At 45.1% G+C, this 11,200-nt stretch overlaps 1 protein-coding gene across 1 annotated transcript; it reads right to left on the bottom strand.

Annotated features, from left to right (window-relative positions):
* Positions 1-303: 303 nt before the first annotated feature.
* Positions 304-10,955, bottom strand: LOC133504106 (cyclic nucleotide-gated channel cone photoreceptor subunit alpha-like). The gene is made up of 8 exons (XM_061826304.1): positions 10,707-10,955; positions 4,635-4,757; positions 4,360-4,431; positions 4,077-4,253; positions 3,340-3,486; positions 3,115-3,216; positions 2,920-3,026; positions 304-1,812 (listed from the first exon to the last, which is right to left on the bottom strand). The coding sequence occupies exons 2-8, from the start codon at positions 4,733-4,735 to the stop codon at positions 416-418; spliced, it is 2,103 nt and encodes a 700-aa protein (XP_061682288.1). The 5' UTR covers positions 4,736-4,757; positions 10,707-10,955; the 3' UTR covers positions 304-415.
* Between the last annotated feature and the right edge of the window lie 245 nt (positions 10,956-11,200).

Below are 11,200 nucleotides of genomic sequence, written 5' to 3'. Positions count from 1 at the left end.
TTGCCGGGGTTGTTTTGACTCGTTAGACCTCCAGTGGCTGACGACGGGACAGTGTTTGTTTGTTTTTGTTTATCTTTTACACGTAACGAAAGACGTCGTATCCGTATTGACCTGCGAGAGGTCACGGGACATTCACACCGGAAAATAATAAAAAAAAAAAAAAAGATGAGGAAGACCAAAAAAATGGTCCGGATGATCTTTAAACCGGATGTGCGTACTGGGAATACCATGACCTGGATGACTACCTAAAAAGTTGTCAAGGCAATTCCAAACCTTTTTTGTGAGCGTGCCAAGTTTTGCTGGTCATGGCATTCACACAGATTCTCCGTACAGAACCTGACAGATGTATAAATAGATAAAAACGAGGTTTAAACTTTGAAGTGAGAAAGTTCTTCCGTCCCAGTAAAATCTTTCTTCACTGAACCTTCTTGTCCTTGTCGGCCACCACTTCTGAAAGGTCCTCGGGTTTGACGGCCTTCACCTGGGCCTCCATTTGGCTGACGCGTTGCTTCATGCGCGTCTGGCTGGAGGTGAACTCGGCCAGGAGCTTGGCGAACTTGGTCTGCATGGCATCCAAATTGTCCTGCAGCCTGGTCAGCTTCTCCTCCAGGTCCTTGGGGTCAGCTCCGGCGTTAGCCACCGCCTCGTCGATTAGGTTGTCCTTCATCAGGATGGCCTTGCCCTTCTCCTCTAGAGCCTTCTTCGCTTCGGGGTACTCTGTGAGGGCCTCCATCAGGTCGTCCTTGGAGAGGGCGAAGAGGTCTGAGTAGCCCACGCTTCGTATGTTGGCAGTTCTTCGGTTCCCAGCCTTGCTGCCCTTGATACCGAGGATGCTAATTTCTCCAAAGTATGCACCGTCGCTGAGGACCACGAACTGAGTGACGCCGTCGTCGGCCACCACCGCCAGCTTCCCCTCCTTGATGATGTACATCTCCCGGCCGATGTCGCCTTTCTTGCAGATGTAGTCCCCGGGACTGAAGACTTGAGGCTCCAGCTTGAGCACGAGCTCGATAAGCAGTCCCGCCTCGCAATCCTGGAAGATGCGGACTTTCTTCAGCGTGTCAAGATGGACGTTGATGGCGATCTCGGCCTTGAGCTTGTCCGGCAGGTTCTTCAGAACCTCCTTCTCATCGCAGGTCTTCTTCTCTGTCCACAGGTAGTCGAACCATTTGATCACCCGGGCCTCCAGGTCTTTGGTGACTTTACGGAACTGCATGTACTGCTTAATGGAGTCGATCTTGGCCTGGAATTCGGCACGGGAAGCATTCATGTTGGAGATCATGGCGCCGACATTACCGACGATACTAGCGAAGATGAGCACGCCGGTGAGGAAATCGGCGATGACAAAAAGGTACTCCACATCTTTCACCGGCGGAGGCGTCTCTCCGATGGTGGTGAGGGTTAGCGTGGACCAGTAGAGGGAGTAGATGTACTTCCTGGCCAAGCGTCCATGCTCCGGGTGGCTGATATTTGGGTATACCCAAGTGTCTGAGCCGAAACCGATGGTCTTGGAAATGGCGAAGAACATGCAGGCGTTCCAGTGGATGATGACCAGGATGTAGAGAACCAGATTGCTGATGCGAAACATGTTGGGGAAGCTGGTCCTGGTCTCGGTCCTCTCGAAGAACTCGAACAGCCTGGAGATCTTGCAGAGGCGGTTGAAGCGGAACTCGGGATTGTTGAATCCATATTTCAGGAAGAGCAGATCAGTGGGGATCATGGAAATTATGTCATATTTGAACTGCGACGTGGTCCTGTATTTAGCTCTCAGCTTCTTAGCGTCCTTCACCAGCAGGCCTTGCTCCAGGTACCCTGGAGAGCAGACAGAAGGTTAAAGTCCGTTGTCGACATGCAGTGGTACCTTCGTTTTGTGACGGAGCTCTTAAAGCAAGGCAGCACAATAACTGAATTGCTTTTTTACGATGTGGGGGTATATTGGTGCCAAGGAAACAATTAGAAGTGAGTTGTGTAGCTTCATTGAAACAAAAGTAGTCCACAAGTGCAGCATGCGTAGACAAGGTTTTTATGTTTTTAAATACATGGTCGCATCCGTCAGACCAATGGATTTGAATTCTCGGCCTCAACAGAACAGTGAGCGGAGCCGCGACCGCAGGGAGGCTTTAACACAATCAAGCAAACCCGCAGCCCTCGTTAGGATAAGCGGCACAATGGATGGATCTGCAGTATCCTGCCATCCCTGCAAAGTAGGTGAAGTTCAATCCCCCAAAAAAGGAGCGAGGAAACTCCACATTTATTGAATCTCAGCGTGTATCGTTTTGACTTGCCTCGATGTTCAGTCATCCTTTTTAACTGTTGATGTCTATGTTGTGGTACCAGATTTTATATGGTTATTTATGATTGGATTATTATTCTGTTTATCGCATGTTTTATGTTTTGTTTTTTTACATACGGACGTAATAAATGAAGTTGAGAGTCTCGTACTCATCCAAGAAGTGGGGATCGGCATCAGCGCTTTTACCCAATGATTCTCTTTGAAGTGTACATTGTTTGCATGCGCACCAAATCAATTTTCCTCTGAAATCGAGTGGAATGCCATTAATATAATTCAGTTCTCCCCCAAAAATGTTCTTAATCATGAACAATGAACGTGGACAGAAAAGAAACTGGTTCAACTTCACCTTGTGGTCACTTCCGTTCATTATGCCTCGACTCCTATGTCCTGCAAATTCCCACACCGGGACCTTTTACACAGCACAGCGAGCCGGTACAAAGATGACTTTGAATGGCCAGTGTGTACTGGATTAAGTTTTAAAGTGTAGACTCAAATACTATGTGAGAAGACTTGACAAGACCTGAGCGAATGCACAGACTACCATGGAATTGTGTCTGATGGGCACAAAGGAATAATTTACTCCTTTAAAGGTTAAAAGGTCAACGGGGGCCGCAAGGTGGACTGACCTGTTCTCGACCTGACAAACGTGTCTGTGTAGTAGATGAGGTCCGAGGTGTAGTCCAAGAAGATCCAAAGTTTAGTGAAGCGGTCCTGAAGTTCATTGAAGCAGGCCCTGGTAGACGAGGTGTAAAGGTTCGAGGACTTCAGTTTCACTTCAAATATTACCCCCCGTCCCCAAAAAAAAAAAAGCAAAAGAATACCTGGTGACAATCATGATCAGATTGTAAAACACCGGACCAGCGATGACCGTGAGCCACCTGTAGTACATGTCTACAGCCGGGTCCATGATCCAAACCTCCTTTCTGGATTTAAAAAAAACGACACAAAAAACATTCATTGGGGTCTCGGCGGAAAATCTACGAATCAGATAAATGTTCCCGATATCACTGATGATATCAGTCAGAAGTCTTTGGGAGAGTACTTACGGGGGCTCCTCTTTCTTTTTCTCATCTTTCTTTTCATCCTTTTTGTCATCCTTCTTCTCATCCTTTTTCTCATCCTTCACGTCTTTCTTCTCATCCTTTTTTTCGTCCTTCTCATCCTTTGTCTTTTTAATCTCATCTTCCTTTTTGCTAAGGATCACAGACTCGAGCTTTAAATTCTCTTAATTGGGGGAAAAGGGGTGTCCAGGCCTACGAGGGACAACCAGACGTATACCAGAGAACAACAAAAGGGGAAGGTCTGGACGAGCTCAGCCCACGCACTCTGGTACTCTACGCCAAAGGGACCGTCTATAGTACAGCTATGAGATCTTACAAGACGAATTCCAGACTATATCAAGAGGGGAAGATCTAGTGGAGGTCTGCAACTATCTTGGTAGGATTGGTGCCGATCATGACCCTCCAACAAATCCATTCCAAATTCAAACTAAACCCGTGCAGTGAAGAGCTTCTTCTTGAAACTAGCTTTGTTTGGATGGAACAACAAACCACCAAGACTAAATTGAGAACAGAAAGGACTACCAGCTAAGCTCTCACTCTAGAGTACTACCCAGTTCACTAGCAAGTCTACAGACACACTTACTCGTCTGTGTTGTTGCAGTTATTCATGTTGTAGGTAGCGAGTGGCCACTTACTTCCAAGACTTTGGAAGTAAACAACATAGAGTAGTGTAGTCAAGGCCCTTGCTTCATGCCAGACAAGGGAGTACCACTATTACTCACTTTTTTCTACGGAGTCCGCTGTTGCGGCCCGTGGACTGGCCGTCGCTCTCACGTCTGCAGACCTCCTTGAGCTCTGGGCCCCGGAAGCGCTCCAGGAAGGAGTCGTGCCTCACCGCTACCTCGGGGTTCATCCTGTTGAAGGCCCAGTTGCGCAGCATGTAGAAGAAGTAAGAGAGCCTAGACATGGTCAGAGAGAGCGGTGACAACGACATGACACCCGTCTAGGCTAGTGGTATAGGCAGTGGTCAAATCACAAGGGAAAGTCACTCATATGGATGTTTACCTGGCCATTATTCCTGGACCCGTGAAAAGAGTTCTGCTGGACTTGGAAGACAGCGCCCTCTCGGAATCGTGACTGCAAGACACCGTCCCGAAGAACTTGAGCCAGAAACTACCAATAAAACCGGCCGCACAAGCTGAAAGTCTACATCTGGTACGGAATCTCCCATCAACAGGAAAGACCACCACATTTGAAAGACGAATGATAGTCTGAACGACAGCACTGCTCAATGGCGACACGGCAGACTACCGTTAGGAACCGTAACCCTTCAAACAAACCTGCTGTCTGCATTTTCGATGACAGCCAGCTCCTCGTCGGACGGGCGACTGGACAGGCGGCATCTGGTCAAGTAGGAGATTTCGCTGTTGACCTTCGCCATGGTGTTGTGTCGGGCCCTGCACCTTGAGAAGGAAGAGAGCGAATGTAAGACGGCCACGCTGCCAAGTTGTCATTTTTGCACTCAAGACTCTTGAGCACTTCTTTAGACGCACAAATATTCTGTCGTCACGCCACATTAGGAGGTGTAAGAATACAGATTTACATGTCGTAAATTTAGAGTTGACCATTTGTCTAGGATACCCGCTCATTCAGGCAGATTCCCGAGTTGGATTCACCAAAATCCGAGGACAAAATTGCTGTTTCAAATCAAAAAGACCAACTCAGTGTTCAGTTTAGGGTGTGGATCCTTAACGCTCTCAAGAGGTGGCAAAAGTACACACGCTGAGTGAGTCAAAGTACAGATACCCGTTTGAACAAAAGAATTTGGTAAAAGTAGATTCACCCAATTGCTCGCTCGAGATAGTGAAATCGGTGTCAAGAGTAAATTGTCAATTGCAAATTTTTGTATAATTTTCCATGTACGATACAGAGTGAGAAGGGACTGATTCAACCAAAATGGCTGACCTGTTGCACACATGGTTCCTTGAGATATTTTTGTTTGTCGTCTTACGACGGACATGAAACTGGTATCGAGGAGGAATCGTTTTCTAGCGTTCCGAGAGCCACCCACGATTGCGGCCATGCAACAACTGCACGACTTGCCCTAAGCAAAAGCCAGCTTTCTAATCTGTCAAGGGTACTGCTTACTATTTAGGCTCGTTTGGCAAATTCCTCAGTAGGGTGTGTCAAAATAGTGGCTAATGACTTTGCTGAACAGGGCTGCTTCAACCCAAACTAGTCAAATTTCGTTCATTTTTTGCTGACTGAAACCAAACCGGCCAACTTCCTGTTTAATTTCAGGCATCGGTCCTTGAGACTTTTTGAAAAATGTATGAGTGCTGTCAATCATGCCCGCAGCAATAAAGTTACGGGTGTGGTCCACCAATCATGCCCGCAGATATAAAGTTGCGGGTGTGTGTTCTGTTCGTAATTATGAGAGTTCCCCTTTAAGAGCGGAGGGGGCCGGTGTCAGGTAAACTAGGAAGTAGAAGTAGGCTGAGTAGCAGCTTGTTGTTTGAGACCGTGTGCTTATGTGTTAAAAAAAAAGAAAGATGTCACGCTGTGGTTCACTGCGCTGGATCGGTTTTCAAGTGCGCTGAGAGCGTGCAACAAGTGCGCAATTGCGCAGTTGCGCATCTTAAGAGGGAACACTGGTCAAGAGTACACAAAATTACCGACGTCTTTCAGTAACTATGTCTTTCTACTCGTAACAAATACTAAGCGTGTGACTTTTTCGTGCTCAACTTTGTGTGTCCCGTTATAAACATGTCCCCCAAATTTTGGGTCACTCGATACAACTCATCTTTTACACGTTCTTGTGACTTTCGGAGAATTGGAATTGCGCTCGTCTCCAAAATGTACGGACCCGACAGACACTTTTTCCACCGTGTGACTGAGTAACTATACAGCGGCTAAAAATACACCCTCCTTATGTCCTTACCTTAAACAGGATCAGGGTGTTCTGTGTGTGTGTGTGTGTGTGTGTGTGTGTGAACGGTCAGCCCGGCTTTTCAAATAAGCGCCGCTAACAGGTCTGCGCTGGCCACGCTGGGCGGCATGGCTGTGTGGATATAGTGCGGCCCTAAGTCCATTAGGGAGACTTTTTTTGGGAGCGCATAGTTAAGGGTTCTTCACTTCGGAGGAGGCACAGTCCGTACCGTTTCTTTCGAAAAAGCCTCGTTAATTACGAATTGCGACCGTTGCGGTAAATTGCTCGACAACCCGCGGAATTGCAGAAAGAAACCGGTGAAGTACTACAACGCATAGCGGCATATCGTAGCAATCCTTGGGTACCAAAATGCCAGACTAAAATTTCAGGAATGGGTCCACCTTAATGATGGACATATTGATTAGTGAAACTGGCGTCGGGGGATGGTTTCGTTGTCTATCCATCCGCCCATTTTCTTTGCCGCTTATCCTCACAAGGGTTGCAGGGCATGCTGGAGCCTATCCCAGCTGTCAACGGGCAGGAGGCAGGCGGGGTACACCCTGAACTGGTCATCAGCCAATCGCAGGGCACATAGAGAGAGACAACAGTCGCACTCACAATCACAACTAGGGGCAATTTAGAGTCTCCAATTAATGGAGAGCATGCAAACTCCCTACAGGCGGGGATTGAACCCAGGACCTCAGAACTGTGAGGCCAAAAATTTACCAGCTGATCCACCGTGCCGCTGGTTTTGTTGTTCCTTTCACAATTTACCTTTTTTTTTTTTTTTTTTCCCTGAAGAAATAAAACCATGAACTGTTTTGTCTGTCTACATGTTTTGCTCCACAGTGCATGTTCACTTATCTGTTGCTTAAAGGGAAAGGAGAAAGAAACACTTTTGGAGCCAGAATATGTTGTATGTGCCCCCACTCGTCTTAATTATATCATTATATTTTATTTTTTATTTTTATTTTATATATTATATTCATAATATATGCTATTCATTATTTTGTTGACTTTGTACCTGTATTTTTACACGGTAAAAATGTTGGCAATATATTCTGTAAATGTAATCGGATTCAAAAGTTAACATTGGAACTATTTTCATTAATATTGCGTTTGTGGAATGAAAATATAATAAATTCCCTCATCTCAGGGGGCAGCCATATTGGATGATTATCACCCTCTGCTGTCGACGGAAAATAACGTCACAACTTGCCTCGCGCTTACCCCGCAAACGTAACACGCCCAAACCCAGAAATCAGGAAGTCGGGTTGCTAGTTACCGCAGCGTAAATAAATGGCCGTTGTTGCTGATTGTTATAGTTTTGGTGACGCCATTCTTGTAAAATGACGATTTCTTGGAATGTCCCGATTACCAATTATCAATTTCCCATCGTGACTTTTCCACTTGTAAAATTATGTACACAATGTGAAGTCCTTGTAGTAAAATAACCTTTCAGTGGGTTCATGTAAACCGAAGGATGCATCACCTAAAAAAAAAAAAAAACAACCCGCATTTCTAATGAAAACTTAAAAGTAGAACCTTTAAAAATATTTTATATTCTGCAGACATTAATTGGACACTCTAAATTGCCCCTAGGTGTGATTGTGACTGTCTCGATGTGCACTGTGATTGGCTGGCAACCAGTTCAGGGTGTACCCCGCCCGCCTCCTGTCCGTTGACAGCTGGGATAGGCTCCAGCATTCCCGCGACCCTCGTGAGGATAAGTGGCTAAGAAAACGGATGGATGGATGGATGGATGGATGGATATTCTGCAGCACGTTGGCTCAGCTGGAAATCGTTGGCCTCACAGTTCTAAAGTCCCGGGTTAACTACCGGACCGGCCTGTGTGGAGTTTGCATGTTCCGCCAATGCCTACGTGGGTTTTCTCCGGGCACTCCGGTTTCCTCCCACATCCCAAAAACGTGCAACATTAATCGGACACTCTAAATTGCCCCTTGGTGTGATGGTGAGTGCGAATGGTTTTTCGTCTGTATCTGCCCTGCGATTAGCTGGCAACCAGTTCAGGGTGTACCCCGCCCGCCTCCTGCCCGTTGACATCTGGGGATATGCTCCAGCACTCCCCGTGACTCTTGTGAGGATAAGCAACAAAGAGGTGGGCGGGAGAGAATTGTCGTCTTTGCTTTTCACTCCCACATGTCTGTGGTTGTAACACGTGCAGGACCGCATAGATTAGCGCTAATGCTAGGGAGTTAACCGGCCCTGTGCACCCCCAGCGCATTAAACGACACTGGCAAGAGGTTTCCCTTCAGCCAGGACGCCGACAGGGAAAATGCAAAGCGTTACATCATCGCCCGTGTCAACAAACGCTTGCGAGAACGCGACGATACGATCGTTATATTTTGACTCGCTACCTGTATTTTTCCCCGGTAAAAAATGTAATCGGATTAAAAAGTTAACATTGGAACTGTTTATTTAAAGCCTTTCACAGATAGTAGATGCAAATACCAGGTTGTTGTTGATATACGAAGCCCAGTTCCAATGACGTTGGGACGTTGTGAAAAGGGTAAATAAAAACAAAAAACAGTGATTTGCAAAACCTTTTCAAATTATATTTCAATAACAAGACAAAATAATGTTCAAACGGATAAACTTTAGGGTTGTTTTTGCAGACAATTCCTCTTTATGAATTTGATACCTGCAACACAAAAAGCTGTGACAAAGCCATGTTTACACATGTGTTATGAAATGAGGACACGAGTAGTTCAAGTTTTGTACGTGGAATTCTTTTGCACAGTTCAGTTGCTCAACGGTCCGGGATCTCTGTCGCCGTGTGTTGTCACGCGCATCTTCGATTGAAAAGAGGTATGGAGCGCGACGAGCCCAGTCTGGTATTTGCACATTTGTACTTCGAACTCACGCTGTCGTAACGAGAGCAGAATGTGTCTGTCCCTGATAAAAACCTCGCTTGGATGGCAGCACATTTTGCTCCAAAACCTGGATGTACCTCTCAGCTTGTGTGGTGCCTTCGCATATGTACAAGTCACCCATGACACGGGCACTAATTCCTTGCAAGTGTACATCAGCAAACATTACTTTTAAACTCTTAAAAACTATTTGCACACGCACTTGTTCACAAAGCGGTGAACCTTGACATCTCCATCCCTATCAGCAACTCAGCCTTTCGGGGTAGCTCCTTTTAATATACCGCAATTCCCGGCCTACAGAGCGCACCTGGTTACAAGCCTCACCGAGTACCATCGGCATGATGGTTGACAGAATGATCTATTAATATAATAAGGCTCTTATTTTGTTTGCGGGAGATTAGCAGCAGTGCGGCGTAAAGACCCTCTAAGAGGCTTGAGGCCTTCTGTTTAGCGGCAGACGGCAGCGGTAACTCGGCCAGGAACAGGACGACGCGATGATGGGAAATGATCCTTGAAAAACTGCACACAACCAGAACTACGTATAAGGCGCCGATTCGTAGTACGAAATATAAAGCCGAGACTCATCAAATTTTGCCATGTCGTGCATTTGCCAGAGAGAACTTCAATGTTATTGTATACAGAAATGATTCAAATTCAATATGTTGTGTAAAATTGAAATACTCGATTGTAAAGACTCAATGTTACTTGCGTGGTAGCGTTGCTAACACACAAAGAAATTTTGCTCAAAATGAAGAAACATTTAAATTTTACACGATATTTCTTAATAGTTTTTTTTAATGGATGGACATGAACAGTACTTAATGAATCGCTGAACCAGTGCCATAAAAATACATACAAATAAGTAGCCTCAAAAGCCTGTACATATATCACATTTTATGTATTTTGTTTTTAGAGTGTTTCTTTATTTAAAAATCAACTTCACGATTTTTGTTTGGATGCTGAAGGAGTTGTGTATTTTGTTCATCATTTTTGTGTTGCTTTTAGTGCACAGATTAACATTTGTGCATTAAGTACATTTGGCTATTATTGTACAATGAATTCAACCACTTTAAAAAAAAAAGTACAAAAAATACACAAAATATAAAAAGGTTTAATGTCTTTCACAATGTTTCTTTTTAATTATGGACTCATGGGCGCAATATTTAAAGAGTGCCTGTACTAATGTTTGGAAATAAAATGAATACAAATCTAATCTTTCTCAAATGTGAGTTATTTTTTTTATATAATTAGATGTTAATTTATTTTAATTCAAAAGAGTACCTTGGGTAATATTGTTAACCTATATAATTTGTAAAAAGAAAATAATATGCCATTTTAATAATTCATTGGAGTTAGATTTAATGTTTCTAATCAACCAATTTAAAGAGTTGCTTGGACAATATTTTTGACAGACTAGACCAGTCGGCAATAGGTAAAATTTTGTAAAATGCAAATATTTTTGCTTTTGTTTTTTAAATTTTATTTACTGATGTCCACTCTAGTTAAAAACATCCTCTGCAAAAAAAAAAAATAAAAATTGTTTGCACCGCAGTTTATTTTGCAGGAAAATAAATGCAATATGCGGCACCAACCTGGTCACGCGCACAAGCCCACCGCGCAACAAGCGACGTCTCGGGGGCCACCGCCGCGCGGGTCCATCGTCCTTCCTCGAAGCGCCGTCGTCACCTCTCACGCGCACGGCAAATATGAATTAGCCCGACCAATATTCCCCCATGGCTGGCTCCTGCGACCACGAGCGTCCGCGCCGTCTGGACACGGACGACGGACTGACGGGCAGGAAGAGGAGGAGGCGGAGGATGAAGAGGAGCGGCTCAGCCTGCGGATCCCAGAACAGGCGAAGAGAGGGGAGGAGTCCTCCATCCGGTGTACGAGATGTCCAGATGAACCACGCTGAAGAAAAAACAAACAAAACAATTCAACATCATGTCTGAAGATTTTGCACTGAACACAGGCAAAGACGGCGGAGAACTATGTTGAACTGAATTGTGTGATTATTTGCTGTTTTTCGCCAATGAATTTTCCCATTTTTTAAATTCTTTTTTTCTTGTCATGTTTTTGTTCCAGC

This window comes from Syngnathoides biaculeatus, chromosome 7 (genome assembly GCF_019802595.1).
Source record: "Syngnathoides biaculeatus isolate LvHL_M chromosome 7, ASM1980259v1, whole genome shotgun sequence".
NCBI lineage: Eukaryota > Metazoa > Chordata > Actinopteri > Syngnathiformes > Syngnathidae > Syngnathoides > Syngnathoides biaculeatus.
Note: the sequence above shows the minus strand (reverse complement) of the source record. Positions and strands in the feature narration are given on the sequence as shown.